This window comes from Centrocercus urophasianus, unplaced genomic scaffold, assembly GCF_019232065.1.
Source record: "Centrocercus urophasianus isolate 14NV4802_14NV808 unplaced genomic scaffold, USGS_Curo_1.0 seq_23, whole genome shotgun sequence".
In the NCBI taxonomy this organism is placed as follows: Eukaryota; Metazoa; Chordata; class Aves; order Galliformes; family Phasianidae; genus Centrocercus; species Centrocercus urophasianus.
The window spans coordinates 17,868,964-17,895,973 of NW_024884789.1; the positions used below are offsets into that span (position 1 = coordinate 17,868,964).

Consider the following 27,010-nt stretch of genomic DNA (forward strand, 5'->3'; position numbering starts at 1 on the left):
CTTGCAGAAGGGCACAGGTTTTCTTCAGCGTAGCACCCAGAGTTCTTTTCACTGCACTGTTCTTTTAAGAGATGTCTTCTCGAAGGTGCACATTGCAGTACTGAAAAGGTTACATTGCTATTATTATTCTAACAGAGTGGGAGGGCATTTGTCTCTCCTGCTACTCGTCTTGGGCAGGATGCAACGAGTGGCACTGTGTGCAAATAAACTCCCATCAGTCTGTGCACTGAAGTCTCTTGGCTCTCAGCCTGCAAACTGCTGAGGTCCCCCAAAAGATGATTCAGATCCTTGTTGGAAATGTTCAGACCAGCCTTCATCAAAGCAATTTAGAAATAAAACCGATCCCAACAAAACAGTTTAAATATGTGTTACTGACAAGCAGACTCCAGCCTATCCAGCAGGCTGGCACCCCTCTGTTCTCCAGTGGTACGCTGCTGCAGTCAAAGTATTTTTTCACTGCTGTGTCAGCTGCACCTTTTTTCACCTGCTGCCTGTGAAACATTACTAGCAAGAAAAAGGAAGTGCCCATAGTGGCTCAGTGGAGATTGCAGGCAAACTCTCAGCCCATCTGAAAACCAGACCATTGTGCTGAGCATCCTGAGCCTGTGAACTCTGCTCTCCTTCACATCTCGGGTCACTGAGTTTACAGCACGAGGAGCCTCCAGTGTCTGCTCACACTCTGTGCCCGTGGTGCAGGAAACTGTTTCAGGTTCCAGGGCTGCCAGGCTGCTGCCTTTCATGGGTGTCGCAGTCCCTAACAGCACAAAAAAGTCAGAGGTGGTGGAAGTTGGGTTTGGTTGCTGAGGCTGTAATCAAATTAAACGGGAGGATTGAGTTAGGTGGAAGGCGCTCCATCTCCCTGCAGGATGGGAGCGGGCCTGGCAGGCAGAGCTGGGCTATGAGCAGCAGTAGATTACATTTTTGTACATTAATATAATCAAACGGAACACAACAGCAGCCTCAGCGGGCAGATGCAGCAATTTGAAATTTACATTATCTGCTCTCTTAAAAAATGGGAGGAGAAAAGCTTGCCATCATTCCATCGACAGAAAGCCTGATCCTCTAAACAAATGCCAGCTGCAGAGCTAGAAGGGATCAGGGTGACAATACCTGGAGCTGCAGCCGAGCTGTGTGACTGCCGCCATCGGGTCCCACAGCGGGCCCTGCAGGGAGCTCTGGGCTGCATCGCCCACGGAGGACCTGGTTCGAGTTCTTCAGAGAGTTTGCACCTACTGCACAGAACCTGGTGGGGTTCTTTTATATCCCAGCTGCCAATTGTAGGAACCTACGTCAGTGTGTTAAATGACAATTTTGTTGTCTTTTTAAAATTCTATTCTGAATCTTACGGTAAAACCTTCAAATGTGATGGAAAGGAATGTGAAAACGAAGGTCACTGCTAATACGTTCTGTGACTGCTTACTCTAAGAATATGAACTGTGCTTGTTTTACAGGCAATGTGAATTTTGAGAAGGTGATTTTCTTTGTCATTTGAAGGATCTCTTGATCTGCTTTTCTTTCTTCCATGTTCTCCTGTGTGTTTATGGTTACAAATGCTGTTGGCAGTCCGTAGTGCTCTGGGCTGGGCTCCTTCCTGTATGTAAATGGAGAAGGAGAGGCACTGTGACAGACCAGTTCATTTTTGCTCTGTGTTCTTAATAGCAATGAAATGCTTCGGAGGGAATGTGTGATGAATTCTAAAGCACCAGCTCTACAATAATCTGCTCACAGGTAGATTTATTCCTCACTTTTTTTTTTTTTTTTTTTTTTTTTTTTTTTAAGCCTTGAAGAGTATAAACCATTTTTTAAAAGTTATTATTATTCAGCCATTTATTTATTTAGGCATGTATGTAATATCCTGCCAAGTTCCTGGCCTCAAGCATTCCTGCAGCAGTGTATTCCACATTGTTTGGGGAAAAAAGGGGCATTTTCTCTCACCAGTTTCTTCAATTTCATGCAGATTTTGGCTTCCTGGCTGAAAATAGCCCCATGCTCTAAGGGAAGGAGTGTTGCTGACCTAGGTAATAGCAGAATGTGGTCAATATTCCCATCATTATTTTGTCTCATTACTTGTCCACGTTAGCTGGTTTAATTGGCTTCGTGCCTGGTAGCTCAATGGACTCAGGGGGTGCCTTCCCACTTAGCTCAATGAATTTTTGATCAGGCCACAAATGAGGTCCTTCCGACAGAGCCTGCAGCCTGGGCTCACCTCTGTCATCTGAGTCACCCATCGATCCCCTCCTCTGCTGCTCAGCGGCCCTTTCCAGCGCTGGATACCTGCACTGCTGAGGGCTCGCGCTCCGAGCAGTCTCAGAACTCGCAGTGCTCATCCTTGATGCTGCTCTCAGGCCATGCCAGGCTTTGCCCCATTTTCAGACCAGCCGTGTGTCTTGTCTTCTTCTCGGGTATTTATGCTTCCCTTTCCCTCAGCCTTCCCAGATATTTCTTTCCCTTGGTGTGTCTATGTATAGCTACCAAGTGAGACAGACCTTTTGGATGATGACTGTGGTCATTTTTAACTTCAGAAAAGCCCGTGACCTATTTCCAAAAGTGATTCATTGCTAGCCTCTCAGAAGAATTACTATTCCCAAAGATGCAGATAAGAGCCATGAGAGATTTTAAAAAATGCCTAGGCAGGTAAGATATCTAATTCCCACAGAGAGCTAGACACCTAACCTACTTACAGCTCTGGGGCTTGATTTTTTTCTCCTTTTTTTCCAAACACATTCAACTATATCAAGAGATATATGAATGCTGTTGAAAATATGAGCTGTAGGCGTCTGAGAACAGAGCCCTGCTGAAAAGCAAAGGGGCACATACCCCAAAGTCATGGAATCATAGAATCTCTCAGGTTGGAAAAGACCTTAAAGATCATCCAGTCCAACAGTCATAGAGGTTCTGCTCCCAGTCCTCACACTGCAGCTCAGGAACATGTTCTCTGAGATCTGAATCACAGAATAGGTTGGAAAAGACCTCTAAGATCATCCAGTCCGACAGTCAGCCTCACCATGCCCGCCGACCACGTCCCTCAGTGCCACATCTCCACAGTTCCTGAACACCTCCAGGGACGGTGACTGCACCACTTCCCTGGGCAGCCCGTGTCACCTCACTACCACTCTTCATGAGCAGAAATTTTTCCTCATATCCAACCAGAACTTCCCTAGGCACAACTTGAGGCTGTTACTTCTTGTCTCTTCATGCTGCAGGCTCCGTTCCTTCCATCCTTCCTTCATGCTAGCTGGCTTCCATTGCAGGCTTACAACTCAGTTCGGTGCAGGCAGAATCCAGTTCCAACTGTTTTTATCCTAGAGGTTTAAAGAAAGCCACACGGGAAAGACAGTCGTTTGAGTTGCGCTAGAAAATATTTTTAAAAGTCTGTGTCATGTTGCCGTGGTGACAAAAGTTCTTAAAAGGATGAAGATTAAAGTCGAGGCTGAGAATGGTGGCATGGGGAGGGAAGGGGGGCTGTTGTCACGACAACGTGCACTCTGAGAGTGCAAGAGGCAAAACCCACGGTGGTGGCAGGCTCTTTGGGGTTTATATATATCTGTAAACAGCTGCCATTTATGCCAGCTTTCTCAGTGCTAATTAGTCCTGCTATTTCACCTTTCTCTGCTGTAAATATTTTCCGGTAGACAAAAGTCTCTGAGGAGAAAAGGCTTGGATTTAATTTTGGCTTGGGCTTTCTGCTGCTCCTTGAATACAGCCCAGCATCTCACAACTGGAGAAGCACTTCCAGTAGCTAGAAGCTACTGGAGTTAAATTACCTGGGGAGCAGGTAGAGGCTTGCAGGTGTGCATTGTACTCTTGTAGAGCCTTAACAGCATCTTGTAGAGCCTTACCAGCTACTCAGAGGCTACTTGTCCCTTCTTCTGCTTTTGTGCTGCTGAGGCTGTTTCTGAGAGCACCTCCTTGGCTCTGCTTAGAGGCCACAATCCATGAGCAGTAGTTAGAACAACCGGCGTCCCCAGATTTGGTCCAAAACTTCGTTTGAAGATTCTCATGCAAGTGGCTTTTCGCTTTTATGTGCCTAATTTTGCCCATCTAGAATAATGGAGATAACACATACACTAGAGATACTGAAGCATGCTAGGTTAATGTCAGCTGGGCGCCTTGAGACCTTCAAATGAAAACTACCTCAGCAGCACAAAGGATTATTATTTAAAGTGTAAAATCGACTTGGATATCTCTCCTAACACCTGGCACTCAGTGCACTCCCCTCAAACTCGCTGCTGTTCCAGGCAGCCCTGTGACAGGCACCCTTCTGAGCATTAAACCTAATGAATCATGGGCCCGGTTCTCCTCTCACACTGACTCAAGGCAGCATCAGCATCTCCACTGACATTGCTTATGTCATTTGGTGCAGAGCAAGCATAAAAAGAGAATCAACCTCAAACTCTTGCCTTCATCTAAAACTTGATCTTCTGGCTATAGTTTTCCCTGCTGGCACAGCAAAAAGCAGGCAAAACCAAATCCCGCACCACCTCAAACTGTCAGGCTCATCCCTGAGTCTGCACGCTGCTTGCAGATGTAGCTGTGCACCACAGATGATTTCCCATCTCCAGTCCATCTGCTCTGTGCTGCCTGGTGCTTTCCGCCTCATCCCAATGCAATCTGGATCCTAAAGCTCTCTCCTTCTCATGCTGTTGTGCTGTTATGCCAAACACAGTGTGATCTGCACAGCCCAAAGCAGTCTGACCCAAAGGTGATCCTTTGTATGGGACTTCTGCTTCTCACTATGCTCTGATAGTGTAAATAAGGCCAATTGCATTCCCTTACTTAATTTTCCCCTCTTCCCAGGCCTACTTTTAGCAGTCAGCAGTCCAGGCTGTGCAACAGTTGCCTCAGATATTCAAGGTTTGTCTTTATATAGCACAAACAGCATTTCTTTTATTCATCACTCAGAACAAAACGTATGGCCTGTCTTGTTACTCAAGACAACAAGCCTTTCGCATTAAAATTAGCTTATGTTCTGGCACAGCTTAAATGTGGCATCACTGGAAGAGCAAAATAGTTGGAGAGGGATAGGAAAGAGCAAGTAAAAGGGATGATGATGCATTTCTCCTCATCAGAAGCTGAGGTCTTTTGTGTTCCTTTGCTGAAACATGGTGTTTCCCAATGGTTGAATTTCTTGAGGAGCTGCTCTCTCTCTCAGCTCTGGTTTCTCACACATGTTTAGCAGTATCAGAACTCTCAGGGTTTTGGCCCTTCGTGTGCCCATGGCTTCTGTGCTTCAGTGCTCCAATGCGTGCAGTGCTTTGTGTGCACACTGCAAGTTGTTTGGCTCTCTCCTTCCTCCAGCCCTCCAGGGTGGAACTGCATATCCAGCTCCCCAAAACCTCTTCAGAGCCTCTACGAGGAAAATGCATCTTCACCTCTGTTACATACAAAAGTCAAGCACAGGAAAGAAGAATAAAAGACATCTCAACTTGCTTCTGTAGAGTCCACAAGGAGTCTTAGTGTGAGTGGAAATGCGTATTTCCTCATAACAGAACAACCTTAACTCTGCCCCCTAGCGTACTCAGAATAGTAGATGATACTGTTTTAGTTCTCTTTTGAGATTTTTTAAGGTCTTTTGATTTTTAAGCCATAAATTAAAGTGTAGGTTCTTTGCTTTCCATGAAGGTGGAGCACTGTCACAGGTACTTGATTACCCACAGGGGATTTATCACAGTTTGCATTATCTGTGGTGTGGCTGCAGACACCAGAACTGGCTTGGGACCAGCAGGCTTTCTTAGTTTGGATGCAGTGCTACAGAAATCCTGCTATATTGCCTGTAGAGGTAGTGAAAGGTAACAAGCAGTTTCACTGCTCTCCTGTGGCGCAGAATCTGTTTGTAAGCCTGGTGGATGCAAGGCAGCTCTGTGCAGAGCCAGCATTCAGCTGAGTGACGATGCCTGCTGCTAGCTGTGTCTGGCAGGGTGTCTAGCTCCAGCTCAGCCACGCTGGCTCTGAACAGAATCATTGCTACACCTCTGTATGGCAGTCCCCAGGCCCACAGGAAAACCCTTTTGTTTCACACACAGCATCTCCAGTACGTGCAGAGCCAACAGGGACCTGCAGCTGCAGACCTGAAACAGACAGGCACACTGATGCAATGTTGCTTTCAGGGAACTAAGAAATTCTATTGACTGTTGGTTTGGATAGCCACAGTGAGTTATATGCCAACATGCAACGATCAAATGTACAACTTCGACTTGACTCAATGCCCTTCTGTCACTGCTAGAGCCAGATTCCCATCTCTCTGAGGTGTCTTTGATTTCTTCCAGCTCAAATGTTCAGGACAGAGGAATCGCATTGCATTACAGAGCCAAGTGAGGAATGCTGCACATTTATTTGGGGCTGACAGGATTTCAGATTCATACTCTTAGGATGCTGATAGGTTGCTTGTACAGTATAAGCTGGATTTTCATGATGGAGCCTAGAGATGATTTTGTTGAGGAAAGATTTTGGTCCTTCCACTTTTCCCAAGCTGTCCTTTTAGCAAGTGCTGCAAGGAGCCCTTGGGCCAGAGGCACAAAGCCACCTTTATAGCAGAGATTCTGTTTGTTTTGGATAACCAATAACAGAACTATTGGCTCTATCAGAAAAAGCCCTTGGAAGCAGGTGCTTCTAAACTTGAATCCGTGCTTCCTCCTCCTCCTTCTCCTCCTCCTCACCCTCTTTTTCCAAATCACAAACAGCTGAAAGCTGGAAAGCACCAGCAGTTCCAGGGAAGGAAGTGTGATGCCCTGGGACCCAGCTGGGGTTATGATATGACAGGACAATAAAGCCCTGAGTGTTAATGAGGAAAAGCAGAGAAGTACCAATTACCACTCATGTTCCTTTGCTTCTGGTTCAACCGTTCTAGAATGTTTCTCCCATCTCTCCCTGGTGAGCTGTAGATTGCTTATAGATTGCACTGCAGCCCTGGCTGAGACCCTTTGCAGCACATTCCTGGATTTAGTATTCCCTGCTGTATGGGGATCTATTTACAGCAGGAACTTCTCAGTGGAAAGGTGTTCATTCTACTCCTGCACAGTTATTCCTATATGATGTAGGACGAGTGCTTCCTATTTTTCTCTTGCAGGTGAATGCAAATCTATTTCAAGGAGTAGGAATGAGCTGGTAGCTCCTGTGACTGACATTTGAAATGGGATTTGTGTCACCCGTGGTTCAGACGTTTACAGCTGGAGTTCATTAGCCAGCTCACTTTACAGGTAGCAGAGAGAAGCAGGACTTCTGAGGTGCACTGCTTCCTTCTCAGGTCCACAAGTGCTGCAAGCCAGGTATCTTGCCTTCAGGAGGTGTGTTTCAATCTCCAGTCCCACAGCAGGTGAGCTGAGTTCACCCTTTAGTGTTTGAGAGGAGGCAGCAGGACCACATGGCAGAAGCTAAGCACCTTTGTTGATGCAGTAGAATAAAGGCTTGCTGCCCTAGCCTGACCAGAATACATCCCAAGCATAGAATAAGCTCCATTTCCATCTATGTTTCCTCTATAGCATCCATTTCACTACTTATAATATAGTAAAGGGAGAAAGGCACTTCCTAAACCTGATAGGGTCTCTCCTTGTCCCTGGCTGGAGTTCCCTGGGCTATGGGAGTGTTGGAAATCATTGAAAACTGTGCATAGATGGGAGAGGAGAGGACGCTGGCACAGTAAAACCCTGATAATGCATAAGATCTGCTGGGCAATCCATCTGCAAACTGCTGCTCTGGCTTCATTATAAGCCTAGCCCGTGGCTGTCACTCAAATAGGCTGGATTCACCTTGGGTTATCTAAGTGAGAATGATTGTTTCTGTGATTGGGGAAAAAAAAAAAAGGTGAAACCAGTAAAAATTATTTTTTATGAATTATGTGTTCAGCTTTCATACTGACCTATTGAGTCAGCACTGAGAGTCGGATTTCTTAGAACAGCCTTTCATGCTGGATTTTGGATATTTTCTTCTTTTCAGCTCAGAAATATCATTAGAATGGCCTTTCTCATGCTAAGGGACACTGTGGACTCCAGCTGCACCTTGGATGCAGTGGAGATAATGGGGTTTAGAAGCTGTTATCCACAGCATTCATCATTCTGGTTCCCAGCATTCTTCTGTGGCTCCCTCCTGGTCAGGATTGAGCACATCAGCTTCTAATGCATACAACTTCATGGCATCTTGATTAGGTAGAGGAGTGTTAATGTCTGGTGTGGAAACAAGCATTGAAATTGAACAGCTAGCTCTGACAACAGAGCAATGAGCCAATTTAGGGAGCTAAACTGATAAGCATTCCTTCATAACACCAGCTTTTTGCCTTCTTAGCTGCTTGAACTGATTCACTGTAGGAGCAGAGGCCAGGCCCTGATATTGGCAAGAGTGGCAGGTACTGCTGGGAGTAGCTGCAGAGACCACTCGGTTAAGAGCAGCAAGCAGTTACGTGGTTACAGCTAGCCATGCAGGCACATAGCTGCCTGTGGCCAGATCACCCACTTCAGATACTTCCCTGATGCACGGGCAGCCTCTTGGTAATCACTTTCCCCTGCGGAGGGGATTCTCAGCAGCTGAGCCACCCACTGAATGTGGCCACCTTTCTGCACAGGGGCTCTGGAGTTGTTCAGCTCTCAGGAAGTGCTGGCACGCTTCTCCCTGCAGTTTTGGTCACTGGTTTAGGTAAGGATGGAGACGTGGCAATGGGGCTGGGCTGTGCAGCCTCATCTGGTTTGCAGTAGTTGTGTTTATTCCCCACATTCCTCTGCTTTTTGTTTCCTTCTATTAAATCCAACTAAGACACTGTGTTACCAGATTGCAGGCTAAGATGCAAAGCAGCCAGGCTGCGTGTGCTTTCAAACCATGGGGAGGTCTCTGGAGATGACCCAGCTGACAGCCGTGAGTCTGTCTGCTTCATTCACACACAGCTGTCCACATATTTCATTCCTCCAGCAGCAGCAGCAGCATTGCTGTGTGAGGGGAGCAGTGATTACCATTTCTCCAGGCAGAGCTCTAGGGCAGGAAGCCATGGAATGTGGCTGTCAGGCCTCCATCCTTCTTTGATTTGCCACATGGGAGAGAATGTCAGGTGTGTTGGGGTCTCTGTTTTCAGGGTGATGTTGAAGTGAGAGCATTTGCCTCGTGGTGGGTGATCGAGCTGTCTTCTTTGTGTGTCCCTGCAATCCATTTTCACTGGAGGGGATGCTCTCTCCTGTAGAGGCATGCATTAATCATCAGATTCTGCAGCTCAGAGCAGCTACATTGAGTCCATGGCTGTGTTGATCTGCTCTGGGTGCTGCAGATGGGGCAAAGCCTGTCCTGCATTGAGTTTTTGACCGGAACCTCAAGGCTGCATCCAGATGCTCCCTTCATCAACTGTGTTAATGGGAAGAGAGACCAAAAGTGGCCTCTGTGCTGAGTCACATAGGGTGACCGTGCTCTCCAGAACCAAGCTCTCCTTTCTCACTGTGACATATTGGAAGGTAAGAGAAGCCAAACCTGGGCAGATATGTAGCATAGAACAGAACTTGCTGGCATGCCCAGTGTGTCTAGCTGCCATCACAAAGCTGGGCATAAAGGAGCCAAGCACTTACAATGTCTCCACAGTACACGTCCCCCAAAATAGTAATCCATCAAGTAATTCCTGACTGCAAACGTGACTTCGGTGATGGAACACCCAGTTTCCACAGTGTGTCCTGCTTCTGACTAGTACTATGGACAAGAGGGCTGTCAACAGCCTTGGCACTAGAGAGCTAGCTGCAGAGCTCTGGTTGCCATTCCTTTTCATCAGGTTTCTGAGTGTCCTTGCTAAGAGCTGCCTAATAGCTCTGGCATTTTTTCTTTTTCTTCTGCTTCATGTAAGCACCATTTCCTTTCCTTCATGTCACACTGAAGTGATGCAGCAGCTGGTACAAAAAAAAAGTTGCATCGCAACCTCTTCTAGGAGCCTCTGCCGAGTTGAGGGCCATTCTTTCCTACATTTGATGCTTCCAGAGACTGCATCGAACATCCAGTAAAAAGATAACTTCTGCCATTGGTCAGTGCATCACATGTATTCAGCAGGAGCAGAAATCAAAGAAGGTCACTGCGGTTAAAAAGATGTTATGATGGAGTTTATTTCTGAGGCGTGGCCGATGTTCTGGAAATATTTGCAACCAATATCTTCTGTAAGAGGAGTTATGGAGCCTTCAATGTAAATTGAAGGCAGAAATCAAAGGGCAAGAGGGGTGAGTGAATACAGTTTTGTATTTTGGTTTTTAATCTGTTTTTCAGCTGGTTCTGCTCACATACAGTGACTGACCTGAGCTAGGCTGATGCAGCCTTTCCTGTTACGTTAGCAAGGCTCTTGACCCTGATACTGCATCTAATTTTGCTGGGTTGGTTGGGGAGCTGCCATCTAATCTGCTCCTGGTTGTCCGTGCAGATCTTCCACATGACCTACGATCTGGCCAGTGCAGTTGTGCGGATTGTGAACCTGATTGGGATGATGCTGCTGCTGTGTCACTGGGATGGCTGCCTCCAGTTCCTCGTGCCTATGCTGCAGGACTTCCCTGATGATTGCTGGGTATCCCTCAACCGCATGGTGGTAAGTGCTTGCCCCTTGTATCCCCAAGCCACTGCTCACAGCATCACCTTTCAGTTCCCCATCTTCTGCTGCATCCTTTTAGAGCCTTTCTCCGCTATCCAGCAGGCACTGGTAAAGCCACTTTGGGCGAGGGGACTCCCTGGGGGCAATTTCAACAACAGGACTGCAGAGTAGAAACCAGGCAACAGAGCCCCTGCAGTAGAAGGCAAGAGCCAGGCTCCCCCTCCTGGCAGGAGACAGCAAAGAGCAAGAGTTAAGGTGTCTTTCCACTGAGATCTGGGCATATTGAGCCAAATGGGGGTCCTGGAGCCCTGGCTGGGTCTGATCCATAAGGTGCTAATTCCCATGGCTGGCCTCAAGGAAACTGCTCAGCCAGCTGCTCCATATCCACTTGAAGGATGAGTGTGATCAGTATTGCAATGAAGTGGGCTGAAGCAGACTGCCATGCCACGGTTCGGCCTCCCCTTGTAGGAACAATGGCCAGACTTCCCAGTGAGGTCCCAAGCTGTGCACTGTTGCTGTGAGGGAGATTTATACCATATGGTACGTGCGCAGGGATTTCATGGTACTTTTCAGCCATCTCACTGAGAATTCAGGATCTTTTATTCAAAGGGACAATGTCCAGTTGATTTAGCAGCAAAAACTGACAAAGCCTAAAAAATTGCCTCTTACTGCAGCTCTTAACCTCTAGATTCCCCCAGCCAATTTCTTCTTTAAAAAAATAATAATAATAATATCAGGCACTTGGGCAGAACAGAACCAATGCAAAATGTATAAAAGAACTGCCAGCTTCCATGGCTTCCACATGCAGAGCTGTGGGCCCATGCTGCCCCTGCCTGAGATGAGTGAGCAGCTGTCAGAAGTCCTCTGTTTGGGGTGTTTGTTTGTGTATTTCTTCCCTCTGCAATAATCGTTTGTTTCCTGCTGTTGAAAGGTGTCAGACTGACAGTTCTGGAGACTACAGCCCTTTATTTATCTGCATCAGAAGAACAACCCATGCAGCAGCTGCCCTGTCTTCCCTGTGCTGCTTTTTTATTATTTATATGACAGGAGCAATGAAAGATCAGGGCCCCAGTGTGCTTGTGCTATTTGGGTTCAAAAGGACATACAGCTCCTTGTCCTGGAGAGCTGCAGACAAATCATCCCCATCAGATGAAGTGACTTGGCCGTGGAGTCCTTGCACAACAGTTTTGGAGCAGCAGATTTGAGCCATGTTTCCTTATTTCTTGTGTACTAGACCCTAATAATTCCTCCTCTTTCCACTTACTTGGTCCGGTCTTCTGGCTGAAAAACTGCTTGCTAACCAAATGATCATTGAGCATATGTTTTTGTGCATTGAAAGCCTGGGTGACAACCACAACAAAGGATTACCACCTCATATTCTTACTGCTTAGCCTGTGCACCTTTCTTAGCTGCAAGTCTGAGGACAGAGGGGGAAGGATGCAGAGTGCTCAGCAGAATCTCCAGGAGGCAGGATAGAAACTTTCTATTCAGAGCAGGACTATGCCAGGCAAGTACTTGTGCTGCAGTACTTGTCTTCCCATCCTGTGAAGCTGGGAATTAAATTTGCCTTGTGTGATTTATTTTTTTTTTCCTGAGCTTCTCGTCTGCCGTTAAGTCACCTTAATTTTTTTCACTTCATAAAAGTGAAAAAAGTGATGATCTCAGTGACTGTCTCAGAAACGGAATCTCAGGAAAATGGGATGAAGAACTGGAGAGATGGTTATGCGTTCCACCTATCATTTAGGTGGCTTCTATTCCAAAGTTGTTCTGGAAAATGCCAGCCCCAAAATAACTTATGAACGTTTTAAAAAAGAATATATGGAATCAGAGAGTTTCTTCTCACAATAAAGTTCTGTTCTCTTATCTCCTGAGAAGACTTCCAAATGTGTCAGTGGTGGCCTCTTGACTAGAGATGGAAGTGGACGGCGTAATTAGTGCAACAATTTCCATATAGTCTATTGTGAAATAATGGGAGAGTCAGGAAACAGCAATAAACAGCAATAAACCAGGGCTGTCCTCAGGCTTTGGTGCAGGGGTATTGGTTTGCAGAATGGCTTTGTGTGAGATGTGATGGGCGCAGGTGGGAAGTCAGCATGGCTTCTGTTGGTGCCAGTTGGTAAGTTGGATTTGGGGTCTTTTAGTTCTGACCTGGTCACAGCTGTGAGGGGAGAAGTATTCTTGGTGCACAACTGCCATGATTGCATGCAAGAACCAAACAGCTTACCACTGTAGGTTAAAAAAAATGAGTTGTGAAGCTGCTGCATCTGAGGGGAGGTGAACAAGAGATGCCAAATGCTTTGTGGGCTTTCTCCTCCTAACTCCCTCGCCAGTTTCCCACCTAGCTGCTTGGCAGTCCATAAAACAGCTCTGACTCCGATGCAGTGGGAAAAGAAGATTCATCACCTCCCATCTGCTTTCTAAAGGTTTGATCCTCTTCCAGGGGATCTGTGAAGCATCTGATGTTGCCAAAATCATATCAGGGGCTCGATAAATCCCTGGGTCCGGTTCATCTTGTTATTTTCTCTGCATTCCATCCTTCATCTTCAGCAATTGTAGGAATGACTATCTTTTTCTTCTTTCTGAACTGTCTCTGAAATGGCAGGGATGGATGTTTTTGGTATTACTTGCTCAGCCCCAATCTCAGGGGCTTTGGTGCTAGCTTCCCTACAGGGCACTTTATTAAAAAGGGAAACGCTTGTGAGTCAGCTCCAGGGAGGCATATGTGCAGGCAGCAGCATCTCCCCACGATGACCCTTGCCTGGCAGCTCCTCGTCGGAGAAATCTGAGCTCTGCTGAGACCTGAAAGCTGCTGGAAACACGTGGCTTGCTCTCCTGGGTGTTGTGCTGAACTGATAAACTCAGCAGGGAAGGCAAATATCCCCATGTCAAATGCGGCGACCTTGCATAGGAAATACTAATCATCTTCCCTTCTACGAGAAGGAGAGTAGCTCCCCCTTTGAGCATACCAGAATCACAGAATCACAGAATCACAGAATCACCCGGGTTGGAAGGGACCTCAAGGATCACGTAGCTCCAACCCCCCCGCCTAGCAGGGCCACCAAACACACACATTCAGATCAGGTTGCCCAGGACCCTGTCCAACCTGGCCTTAAACACATCCAAGGACGGGGCATCCACAACCTCCCTGGGCAGCCCGTTCCAGGGCCTAACCACTCTCCTTGTATAGAACTTCCCCCTAACATCCAACCTAAATCTTCCCTCCTTCAACTTCGATCCATTTCCCCTAGTCCTGCTGTTGTCAGCCCTTTTGAAGAGTTTACTCCCCTCGTGGGTGTAGGTTCCCTTCAGGTATTGATAGGCTGCAATGAGGTCACCCCGCAGCCTTCTCTTCTCCAGGCTGAACAAGCCCAACTCCCTCAGCCTGTCCTCATAGGGGAGGTGCTCCAGCCCCCTGATCATCTTAGTCGCCCTCCTCTGGACCCTTTCCAAAATCTCAATGTCTTTCTTGTACTGAGGGCTCCACACCTGGACACAGTACTCCAGATGGGGCCTCACAAGAGCCGAGTAGAGAGGGACAATCACCTCCCTGTCCCTGCTGACCACCCCTCTCCTGATGGAGCCCAGGATCCCATTTGCCTTTCGAGCTGCCAGAGCGCACTGCTGGCTCATGTTCAGAAAATGTTCTGCACCTCCAACCCATGACACATTTTTTGGTGTTGCTGATGGAAAGTAGGAAGAGAAGCTGGTGCAGCATGTAGGGCGGAAGACAGAACGGTCTGGCATGATCTTCTGGGTGATTCCCAACTCTCTCCAAGCCTCAGGTCCAGCAGCTCCCTCACACTCTCACTCGGTAGGCTTATGAAGCTGTGCAGTAGCTGTTCATGTTTTATAGAATCTGTCAGGGAGCAGCTGCAAGGGTAGGGCTGCTCCACGATAGTGTACGAGCCAGGAAGCAAGGGTGACTCCAGCACAGTGCCCTGAGCAGCTGGACCTAAAGAGGGTAGGCAGAGCAGAATTGGTGATTAAAGGGTCCATTGACTATTCCAGAAAAGGCAGGGTGATAACCATAACGTCCAGCATCCATCCACAGAGTCCAGTTAGGAGCAGCAAGATAAGGGACCAGAGGCTACAGCAAAATTCAAGGCCTGCTAGGGTTTGGGGCTGGGCAGGCGTACAGCCCTGACAAGGCTCAGACAAGGACTGGGTGACTGGGTGGAGAACACTGGGGTCATGAAAGGGGATCCCACAGAGACCTGGGGCAATGAAGATTTTCTGGTGCACTCAAAGTCCTGAGAAAATCTTCTATAAAGTGAAGGCCATGCAAAAGCTCACCCTGGAAATAAGCCCAGAACAGGCAGGTGCTATCCAATATGAAGTCTGTCCCATCATCTTCATTTCTGGTCCCACTGCTGCTGTCCTCTAAACCCCATCTGAAGGTGTTTTCCCTGCCTAGCAGTTGTGGTGCTGTCCAGGGGAGGGCAGTGATGCTCAGAGGCCTTCATTCTGCAGCACAGCACAAATGGCGTGCAGCAGCAAACACAGAGTTTGCTCTGAGGGCACGTAAGATCATTGCTGAGCCAAATGTGGGAGTTCACAAAGTGTACTCGAGCCCTGTTTGTCTGGGCTGATGGTCTCAGGTCTGAACTGCCTGTAAACTGCAGCTCATCTGACTAGGATTATATATGGAAGGGGGTTGGTTGCTGAGTAAAATACTCTTTCACTACAGACAGGCTCTTAAAACTCAGAAATGGTAGCGGTGTATATGGCAGGCATAATGGTGTGCCCATGGATTGTGCCTCCACACCAAGAATTTACCAGTACTTTCCAGGTTTTCTGCTGCTCTCCTTAGTCCTGTCTGGTGGGGGTTCAGCCAGATGCACTCACATGTTCCTCTGATCAAGCAAAATCCTATGAGACCTTGTCCTGTTTCTTTAGGTGCTTCTCTAAGGTACTGCTGATTCCAGTGCTGCCTTTGAAGAGTTTCAGCAGTGTGCTTCCAAGTATTCAAGAGTGGAGATACGAGCAGAGGCATTGAAGTCCAGACACTTAATCCCGAAGAAACCCTTATAGTCCTGCCAGTGTGGGTGTTAAAAACGAGCTAGTTTGAGAAACCACTTCAAAGCAATTTTAACTCCCATTTGCAAATGCTCACAGTGCCTGGCGTGCGCTGGAGATAACATCCCTCTTGACGATGTTCAAGCACAGATCTATAGCTCCATTTTAGCTTGCTTTGAGATTTGGTTAAGGAGGAGCCATGTTCTTTCTGCAGTTTGAGGGCCTCATTTATCTACCTTAATGGATCATTTTAGCCACTAGGGTGTATTTGTAGTATAGTCCTCTACTACAGGGGCTGGTTTGGTATAGGGGCAAGCTGTATCAGTACAGGGCACTGTGATGTTGATAAGCTTGTGACCACATTTGGAACCAATGCTGCTTCTCTGTATTGCATTCTTGGCCTGCCTGTTTATTCTGTGGGAAACGAAAGGGTGTAGAGTAGGTTTGAAAAATAAAGATATACTCAGACTTCTAAGGAAAGAGTAATCTCAAAGACTGTGCTGTGAGGATCCAGTGCTCCTTACAGATGCTTAGAGGTTGTGTCCTAAAGATAATTGCCTTGGAAGGTTCTTCTTTCATGGAATTGCCTCCGTTTTAGCAGTCCTTGATCTCTCCTCCCGGCAGGCCAAGCTGCTCAGGACCATTGTAAGCACCCTGTGTTTTCTCCAGTTCTCGCCCCTCAGCCTGTCATTACTCAGCCTGGCACAAAGCAGGCTGTCCTCACAGGGAGCCATGATGCTGATGGAAACTGAGGTCATTGCTCATAACTACAGAGTTCTCAGGGAGCTGGAAGTGTTTCTGATGGCTGCTGGGGCTTGTTGGTATTGGACATCATGGGTTTGGATGACTAATTTCTACATTGCAAGCCTCCCACACCCAAAAGTTTATTGGGAACTGTTGGCTCCTGCTTACACAGGCGGGAACCAAATCCAGGGTGGTTTAGTGACTTGCCTGCTCCTGAACAGCAAGTTGCTAGAATGACTCTCAGAACTTGAACCTGACTGATGCCCAGACTCTGCTCTTTGATCATTCACAGTCATGAAAAACCCTGGCAGCCAGGTTCCTGATGTCTGAGCAACCAGCTCAGCTGATCTTTTTCTGTCTTCCCAGATTCCCTTTGGAATTTCAGCGTTTCTTTTTCTCCCTGCCCTCAATTCTGTTACAGAGATGTGCTGCCCTGTTAAACTACTGCCACACTGAACTCAGAAGGCAGCAGCATTTCCACGGTACCATGGGAAAGGTATTTGTTTTGAGAACCTTCTGGCTAAGAAGTAGAACTGGCCTGAGAGGGCAAGAGGAGAAGAAATCACACTCCTCTCCATCAAGCCAAGTACACACCTCTGTCTGCCAGACTTAGCTATTGGCTCTGTAATAGAAAGGCAGGCTGAGGCATGCTTAACCACTGTGTCGTGGATTGCTGCTTTTCTCAGTTTGTGTTTGGTGCTGGGACTGACTCTTCTGCTTGCCTTGTCAGGCTTCTCTCAGGGAGCTGCATTCAGCCCTGTGTAGGCATCAGAGTACCGGTGTTCTTTGCCTTCTCCTGTAGCTGACTCCCCCTTTGGGCTGCAGCTTTTCTCACACACAGGGGCAGGCCATCTGCAGTCCCAGGAATAGAGACCCAAAGGCCACGTTATCTTTTCTGTGGGCTCAGGGGGAGATTTTTCCAGTGCAGGAGGTGAGCTGGCTCCTGCTTTGTTAGGGAGGTGAGCCCAGACAGGCTGGCGCCAGTAGGGAGCCGTCCCCCCTGGGACACTGGATGTGCTGCTGCTTCTGTGTCCGCTTTGCTGTCACTTCTGTTGCTTTGCCCTTCTTGTTGCAGTGTGAATCAGGCCCGCTTGCATAATGTAACTGGATATGGCTAAGGTAACACTGTCTCCTGTCTTCGTCCACGTGCTTATCTCCCACACAAGCATTAACACCGACCAGAGGTTCCAGCTCTTTGCCACAGCTCACAAACATTAACAGTGCTCTTTGGTTCTGTTTACTACTTGTCAGCTTACTGAAAAATTTCCATCAACATTAGTGACACCCAGAGAGCTGGTTTTTGTAGACAGGTCATCAGCCATCCACCGGATTGTGATAAGATCCCTCCAGGGAGGCATCCAGTAAACTCCAGGGCTTCCCGCATTGCAGGTCACCATGCTGAGCCTGCTGTGTCTCTCTGAATGGAGTTCACAGAAGTATTGCTCACCTATCTGATGAGCCCCAAACCAGGTCTTCTGCACAACGACCTTCTGAGTTGCTGTGCTGTATGTATCTGCACTGCTATATCCAAGTGTATATCCAGCACCTTCCTAGGAACAGGAAGAAGACTGATGAATGTACAGATTATGTGCTGCGATGAATATCACTGTAGCAGTGATATTTTTTCACACATCTTGTAATAGCAGTGTGTGATGACAGTTGCATTTACTTTACAAGGTTTTGTGGCAAGGACTTGCTAGCATAGAATACCCACAAGATAGTGAATGTACCTTTGCTGTTCCATGAGCTCAAACTAATCAGAGTAGTCCTGAAACTTATGTTCTGTTTTTTTCCCTTTTGCATGATGTAATCACTGAGGTGCTTCTGCTGTTCATTGTGGTGGGAGAGCACAGCATGTCTGAAGGAAGCCATTGACTTCAGCTGGCTTCTCACTGTGGTTTATTTCATCTCTCAAATGAAGCCTTTTCTAGTTTGTTCAGCTCCCTGAAGAGGCCCAGTTTGACCCTGCAAAGAACTCTCTGCCATTATCATCTTAATTTTCTGCCCTCCCCTCTCTTCAGGTAATGACCAGAGACCCAGACATGGGGAGTAAATGATTTTTCTTGCTTTAAGACCTCACTGCTGGAAGGCTTGCTCAGGCTCTCTTCTAGCAGTTCTTTGAAAAATCCATTTCTCAGTGCAGTGACCATTTGCATCAGTCCCTTTTCCCACACGTGGGTCATTTTGAACACATTGCTATGCATCATCTCAGTGTATCCCAGGTTAGGAAAGCATCAGTCAGGATTTCTTTCTGAAAGCTGTGCTGGAAAGAATGCATGGAATCTGTAAAAACCCTGACCAAAGTCAGCTACTGTCAGATGACTAAATGTAGGGTTTGTACGTATATCCAGTGTGCCCAACACTTCTAAGCCATCACATCGTTTGTTTAAAACATAGAGGTGCTTTGAATATGGACTTTGAGTCTAACGTTAGGTATCGTTTTCTGAAATGTGTTCATCTCAGTGAATGTCTTGTCCCACTGCTAAAGCTTTGTCTGTCTATCTGTCTCTTCAGAATGACTCCTGGGGGAAGCAGTATTCCTATGCGCTGTTCAAGGCAATGAGTCACATGCTCTGCATTGGGTATGGGCAGCAGGCACCCGTTGGCATGTCTGATGTATGGCTCACTATGCTGAGCATGATTGTCGGTGCCACCTGCTATGCCATGTTCATCGGCCATGCCACAGCCCTAATCCAGTCTCTGGACTCCTCACGGCGTCAGTACCAGGAGAAGGTAAGGACTGGGCTTTGCAACCCTTATGTCACCTAGGGGTGGTTTACGCATCGTCTGGAGGAGATCAGGGCTATGAGTGACCCACGTGAGAGGCCGGGAGTGCAGTGCCTTTGTCACTACTGTAGTTTGTTGGTATCTCATAACTGTTTGTTTACCCAACAGAACCTCAGAAGGAAGTGGATGCAAGATTGCATGAATAACAGTAGGGCAAGTGGGGGATTCTTTTTGTCTCTGGCTGTTTTAGATTATCAATGTCAGTGGTATCTAAAATTGAGTCACTCTCTGAAATCCTGACTAAATGTTCAGAATGTACAGCATTTGTGTAGCAAGCACTTCCATTAAAAGTATCCACATTAATCACATCAGTGCTCATGAGTGAAACTACGTAACAAACCCAAAGCAGGGCTCAGAGCTCAGAAGCGCCAGGTAGGTTCCCCAGGTACCTGTGGAATTAATTGCAGTTGTTGAGTTGCATAATGTAGGACACAGACAGAAATGTCACCACTGATCAGATTACCATTGCAATTAGCAGTAGCTCCTGGTGGTGGGTTTAAGGTGATGCTGTGAGTTTGTAAGGTGTTATGGAGCACACAGGGTCACTCACCATGATTCAGCAGGTGGTGCAGTGATACTTTTCCTTCTAGGACACAGGTGAGCAGGGCTTCTGCCTCAAGTTCTGGCTGAACCAGCACCTCCACAAAACAGGAGAACTTGTTAAAAATGATTGTGTGTAACTAAGAGTAAGGGCTTGGAGGGCTCAAGGGTGTTGTGGTCAGGGTTACACGGGTACATTTGGTCTGAAGACTTAAGAAGAGGAAGAATGAGGTGCTAGTCCTATTCTGACATTGCTTCTTGTTGATTAAACTAGGTAGCTATTGTTCGATCATGTGAAGTATGGCTGGCATGCACTGGCTTAAGAAGGGTGAGTTTGAAGCTGTTGCTTGGAAGGAGGTGAGAGAAAGGATGGCAAGATGGGCTAGAACAAGTTTGAGACACTGGGATTACAGTGCTGGGCTGCAGGAGGACCTTGCAGTAGAGCAGAGACTGAAAGCAAAGTCCAGAGGCTGAATCATGCTGTGAGGATAGGGAATATCTGAAACCACAGCTAGAGCTAAAACAGAAGGTCCATTTGAAGATGTGTGGAGGACTGGGTTACTTCTTGCTTCTGTGTTCCAGATTGGCTGGACTAAGGCTAATTGAGAGGAAGGCATGCCAAAGAGAAGGACACTGCAGCACTAGGAATGCAAGCTGATCAAAATCTGTGTGTGCAGAGTATTTATTCAAATTTGTTTGAAGTAGCATAGAAGTCAAGGACTGATTTGCAAATCCAGCCACCTGGTCAACCGAGCTGCAGCCAAGTTTACACCTGCAGGACGACGCACTGCAATTTTTTCCCCAGCCAGGTCTGGAGACAAGGGCAGAACTCGTCCGTAGATGTTTGATTCTAGTCAGTGCTCAGGGAAACCAGTCACCAGAAAGCCAGCGGGGACTGCAGCTGGGGTGGCAGAAGTGTGAAATGTTAAATAAAGCCTGATTAGATTGTGGAGATGTGAATAAGAGGGTTAATAGATTCGGGAGAGGAGCTTTTTGACAAAAGCAGTGGATAGAGGGTTTAACAAAGGATATATTTCATGTGTAGTGGTTTATAGCAGGTTCATTTTGCAAGGTATTCTCTTAAGAACAAAGCCTCGGGGACTGAGTACATTCAATTTCCTCTTGCAAATGGGACAAATGATGGTCTAAAAACAAATATGTATTTACTTTCTGCATTCCTTAGCACTTGAATAGCCATGATTAAAATGAGGCCGCTTCGTGATTTGCAGCCCTGCAACTCAATTTAGTTCAGTCCTCATGGGACAACGTGGCTGTTGAAGCATATTATAAGCAAAGAATCTCAACAAGTTGGCAGGGTCGACTGGGAGAAGCACAGAGCAGTTTGGAGGCTGCTGCTGAGTACACCTTCAGGCTGCAGACAGGGCTCTGCATCTCACCTCAGCAGCAGCTCTGGCTGCAGAGATTTTATCAGCTGTTCTAGGAGTAGCCAAAGGGAGGCAGCGGGGAGGGAGAGGAGTGGCAGAAATGGAGATAATAACAGGACAGAAGGGAATGGCTAGATACTTTACTTTGTGTAACCTTCAAGACAAGGTTTGGGAGAGAGCTTGTAGTGAAGTTTCAGACTGATCTTTTTTTCTGCCAATCCAACTTGTTCTTCTCTTGTACAAACAGGGTTTCTGAGAAGGGGAATAAAACAACATGTGCTGTCTGTTGGCTTCAACTGCAGGCTCGTCTCAGTAAATAGGGCGTGATTTGGTCCCATCTTTCACTCTTGATTAGATTCATTCGGACAAATCCCATGTCCTCCTGTAGGAGACACCTGAACTTCATGCCACGCTGGTTCTGCAAGGCAAGGAGGCCATATAGGATTGACGGGTTGATAGGAACCATGAAGATATTGGAGACAGAAGTTGAACCCTCCAAATCAGTGTAGTGCCAAGGTTCCTGAGTACAAGTGGAGAGTCCCGTGCGGCACAGAGCACTCCTACCAGCTCAGGCGCTGAAGTGGCACAGCCTTCATGGCTCTGTGCCATCCCTAAAAAGCTCTGAGTCAGAATAGCTCGTTAGCTCTGGCACTCTGAAATGGCTGTCTTATTTCCAGTCCCAGTGGCAAAGTTAGAAGTTCTGTCCTGCATTGCAGAGTATGTTTTGCCCTAAATGATTTGCCTGCAGTCAAACAGCAGAGACAAGAGCAGGCTCAGGAGATGACTCCTGTCTCTGAGCTAGGGTGCAAAAATACATTTGCACCCTTAACTGCTGTCCTTTTTTTTTTAACATTTATATGATAAGAAAATATTACCAGTCCGTCCCAAAGGCATCTGATAAAAAAATTTCCCAACGTCTTGGTATAGAGTAGCATTTTGTAAGTGAACCTCACAGCTCTGAGCAGATGGGAAGCCTCACACCTGTTCTCACCAGTGCTCCCTGCCTCTACTCCCAGCTGTGCTGTTTCACTCTGGTGCACTACTCCTCATGCTTCTCTGCTGAGCTGATTTCTCTCTTCTGGCTTAGTTTTGTTTTCTGCTAGATCAGTAGGCTGAATTGCTGCACATTCCAGCGAGTGCCAGAGCTGGTGCAGGGTAATGGCAGAGGAGGTCCATAAGCAAGAGTAGAGGCTTGAGGCCCCTTTCAGATATTCTTGGATCAGTTCAAACCTTAGCATGTAAGTTTTTCATTGACTGCAAACGATCTACATTGCCACACAATCTACATTAACTGTGGCTCACAAGAGGAGAGTGTTTTGGGCCCAGGAGATGAGCAAACTAGGCTGATGTGCAAGTTATTTTCCTTCTTGGTGCAGGTTGCCCTGTTAATTTCCTTCTCTAATCCTAAAGCTCAATTGGATTAATATTTATGTCAAGTCACCACAAACAAACACGCACACTCATCCTCCCCAATAGGCTCTGTAACCTTGAGGCTTTTGGGAGTGGTGGTTGTGCTGCTTACTGCAGCCATGCTCATTGGATCGAAGCAGGGAGAGGCTCTGGGCTTCACTCTCCCATCGCAGCAGGATGCAGGCAGTAACAGGCATCCTGCAGAGAGGCTTGGCTCTCCCACGTTATCTTCTCAGGTACATGCAGAAGAATGACTGATGATAGGTAGGAATTGCTGCTGTCAGCATTGCAGAGCCCAGCAAAGCTGTAATCTCTCCTGCCAGAGCCTCATCTCTACTCAAGATCTGTCTTGGTATTCTCCCAAGCTCTCTGTTCTCCATATTCGTTCCCCTGCTCCCCTTCCCCTAATAGTCTATCCAGTTCTTGTTCTTAAAACGCAGATTAAAACTGGGCAGATACTTACATATTCGTATCATTATTCTTAATAATCACCTGCTGCAGCACAATTGCAAGGGGCAGCATTAAAGACAGAAGTGCTTTCTGAATCCTGCAGAAGCACTCATGATCTCTCAGTGCCTGAAACAGCTGTGTAGTCACCATTATCGCAGCCCTTCTTGCACAAATTCATCCATAGTCTGGCTGTCCAAGCCAGCTCTCAACGTTTTTGGTCCTGATCTTGCTGTCATTGGCCTGAACTCACCAGAGAGGATTTTGATGCTGGCAACTGGGAAAAAAATAGTGATTGTACAGGCTGAAGCATAATACGTGGAACATACAGTCTTTGTTGGAGGACAAAGCAAATGTTGGACCAGTATTTGTCAAGGAAGAAGTGAAAGACTCACATTAGGGGACGGTTTGAACCCTTTGAACCTGTGATCTCACAAGGTCCTTTCCATAGCACTACTGTGCCTCAGTGCTATAGAGGGAGCTGGGGATCCATCTCCTGGGCATAGTCAGTCTTTGCCCTTCCCTGCGGACCAGCACTACAGGGTCTTAGTAGGCAGAAGGTTTAAGAAAGGATTTTTTTATTCTGGTAAGTAATTAAAATTTAGAGCTGCTGCCACAGGGCACTGAAAAGGCCTCAAGTTTAATGAACTTCAGAATATTTAAAGAAATTCACACAAGGAAAATCTTTGAAGTATTATTGAATGCCCACGTGCAGCTTTAAGTCGTGGCAGTGCATAACCCTCATCTGCTTTTGTCAGAAGCTGGGAGGGTATGGCCATGATCTGGGCTACTGTGTGCCTCTTTTGTTCTTTCTCCTTTTCCTCAAAGCATCTGAAACTGTTGAAGAAATCACCTTTTGTGTGTCTTTAGGCTGTTGTGCTTTGCAGTTTTCTGAACTGGCTCCAAGTGAACGTGTGCAAGGAGTTCAGTGCAGAGATCCTAGCTGAGGTCCTGGATAGAGTATAATCACATTAGCCTGGCAGCATGCCCTTGCTTATTAGCTCCCCTCCCTCCCCTTCTCTAAGCAGAGCTAATTAACCTAAGCACAGCACTGCACCGAAGTTATATTAATTCTTGTGGCTCCAAGGCTGGCTTAGCTAGTGCTACCTTGGGGATGACATGGCACAGACCTATGAAGATAACTTGTGTCAGCTGCTATGTTAGTGCTGAAGTGAGTAAAGACTGCCACTATTCCTACAAAGCTGTCAGATGGGAGATTTCCCATTCATTAGCAGCCTGGACAACATTTGAAGTGTTATTCCCTAGTTGGCTTTGATTCCTCAGGTGGCATTCCCCAAGTTCTGAAGGGACCAAAGTGGTTATGTAGAATTCTCCCTTCCTGAGCTAGCATCTCAATTTTGGATGGTGGGAAGGCTGTGAAACTCCTTGACTCTTCTGTTGATATGTGAGAGGCTCGGAAGCGTGCAGCACTCAAGAAATTGGGGGTGTCTGGAAAATTTAATCAAATTTCCTAATGGGAAAAAAGTTTGGAGAGCCTTGCTTGATCCGGTTAGGACTGTATGAGTTGTGTATTACCTCAAGTCTGTTCAGAGGTGTCCTGAGAGCTATTATGTCCCACGTTACTGTGAATCAGAGCATTTGGGTTAGATAACAAGGCTTAGAAATTATGTGATGTATTGATTGTTTCTAGCTGCAAGGGCTGCTGATGTGCAGAGTCTCAGGCAGTGCCTCCAGGTAGGTTCTTCTGTAATCAGGGCTGGTATTTCTGGCAGCTTTGTAGGCCAGTCAGCTCAGGATTGTGTGTCCAGTACAGCAAAGTAGCTGTCCAAAGGTACCACATCCATCTCCTTTTTCATAGAATCACAGAATGGTCTGGGCTAAAAAGGCCCACAGTGCTCATCCAGTTCCAACCCCCTGCTGTGTGCAGGGTCACCAACCACCAGACCAGGCTGCCCGGAGCCACATCCAGCCTGGCCTTGAGTGCCTGCAGGGATGGGGCATCCACCTTGGGCAATGCTTATAAGAAATCAGTAATAGGCTGTTGCAAACAATGTTAAGTCAGTTGTTTTAAGGTTATTTAATTGTTTTCATTAGAGAATCTTGGGTTGATTATAGCACAAAAATGCTTTCTGAATGAAAACCCAATGGTTTCTTCTAAAAACATCTTGCAGTGGAATTTCCCCCCCTTTATGGCTGTAGCTTAACTGGAGTCAAGTAGTTTGTTTTTACAGAAGAACATTTTATGATGAACGTCCTATTCCTTAAGAGTGCTTACCCACATCTTACAGTGACACTGTAAAACATCCTGCAGATACCTGTGCAGTGATCAGTTGTCACGAAGCAGGCAGTTCAGTGCCCAGGATTGTGTCCATCTTCCAAGCAATAGCACACGTACAGAAGCATAGCTGGCTGAGTGGGCTGACATACAGAGTTCAGGCAGTGCCCTCCCTGTGCTCATGCAGAAGTTGGTGCCTTTTTTGTGCCTTTCTAGGACATCTTCACAAAAGGAGACACAAATCTGTAGTTTTGCCTTCTGTCACCAGTCCTATGTTGAGGATTGGTCTTGGTCTGCTGTATCAAAGATAAAGTGATCGTAGCTAAGATTTTGACATCTTAATTCTTTCTGAGAGTGGAAGCCAGACAGATAGCTCTGTTCTCGAAGCAGTGTCAAGCACAGCCTGGCTGAGCAGTATGTTCGTGCACGCACGAGCGCTGCGTGTTGTCACGGAAAGGAAAGTGCTCTTGCCTCAGCAGTTCTTTGTATCCCAGTGTGGGATTTCAAACTTCATTATCAGTTTTGAAATTCACTTTGGCACTTGAACCAGAAATAAATAAATAAATAAATAAATACATCACAATGTGAAGAGCACAGGCTCCCTGCTGAGCCACCTCTCCTGGCAGAAAGCTGCTCCCGGCAATTCTGATTTCACATCAGACTCGCTGTTCCCTTTCCTACATCTCTAGCCTTTGTCTCCTGGCAGACTTTACCTCATTTCTCTTGTCTTTCTCTTCTGATGAAAGTAAAATTGATCTCTTTTTCCCCACCATGTTTCCAAGTATGTGGATCCAGCAACGTGACCTGACATCTCTAGAATGTCCTGCGATAGGGAATTCACAGTGCTTGAAGAATAAAAGATCCAATGGTCATGTCCAAATGTCTGCTGTGCTGGACTACAGATGTATGCTAGGGTATGCTGGCCTTTCCCAGCTTGGTTGTGGAAAACAAGCTGTTTCTATGGCCATAGTGTAAGGTTTGTACGTAGTACATTCATAATTGCAGAATCTTGCCATCAGGCAAAGGATTAAAGCTTAAGGCAGAGCACCTGTAATAGCAAACAGGCATTGCCACAGCATTTAAATGCAAACAGCTCTGTCTGAAAATTCTGGGATTCCATCTCCTGAGACCCCTGAAACTCATGGATGTTTGCATCACTTGCAGCTCAGCAGGGCCACATCTCATAGCACTGTGACAGACAGCTGATTGCAGTGTGCTGAACAGCACCCATGGTGGGATTCCCTGCTTGTGCTGTGGCCACTGCAGTAATGCATCCAATGGGAGGAAGTAAACAACTGCTTCATCAAGCTTATAATTGACCCTGCTGACATCTCACCACCAAGAAATAGATTGTCTGAAGCTTAATCCTTGCCTGAATAGCTACTGATGAACAGCAAGGAGAGGCAGCAACAGAGGCTCCTCATTGTAATGAATGTTGTACAGAAAGTGGAAGACTCCAAAAATCCTTTGCTAGTGTCTGTGATATTCATAACAGAACAAGAGCTAGATTCTACGTAAGATCATTTCTGAAGGTATCACTGCAGTGGAGTTAAAAGCATTCAGTGTATTTCAGCATGTAACATGCAGCACTTGAAAATCATCCTCCTGTAGCAAATTGAGCTAGCGCTGCAGTGCAGAAATTAACTCAGTGTTTCGAAGAGCTCAGAACCAAGACGCATATAAAGCTTCTTGCAGACTGAAGACTGGGTCTGTAGGAAGCAGTCAATAGCACCCAAAGCTGAAGTGTTGGCAAGATAAACTGCTAGCTTGTATCCAGTACAGTCTTCGGCAAAATATCAGGGAGAAAGCAAAATGTTGTGTTCTAAAGCTGACACAAAGTAAGCTACAAGCAAAGGGAAATCAGCAGAGATTGCACCAGCACTCTTGGCCTGATTTTATTTGTTACAAATGTTC

At 46.7% G+C, this 27,010-nt stretch overlaps 1 protein-coding gene across 1 annotated transcript in view; it reads left to right on the forward strand.

Moving 5' to 3' along the window:
- The window catches only part of HCN4 (hyperpolarization activated cyclic nucleotide gated potassium channel 4), a 96,170-nt gene that overhangs the window by 46,923 nt on the left and 22,237 nt on the right, over positions 1–27,010 (forward strand). Inside the window, exons 3-4 of the mRNA XM_042824510.1 lie at positions 10,367–10,528; positions 18,806–19,024. Of these exons, the coding sequence (XP_042680444.1) occupies positions 10,367–10,528; positions 18,806–19,024 (381 nt within the window). The remainder of the gene's footprint in view (positions 1–10,366; positions 10,529–18,805; positions 19,025–27,010) is intronic.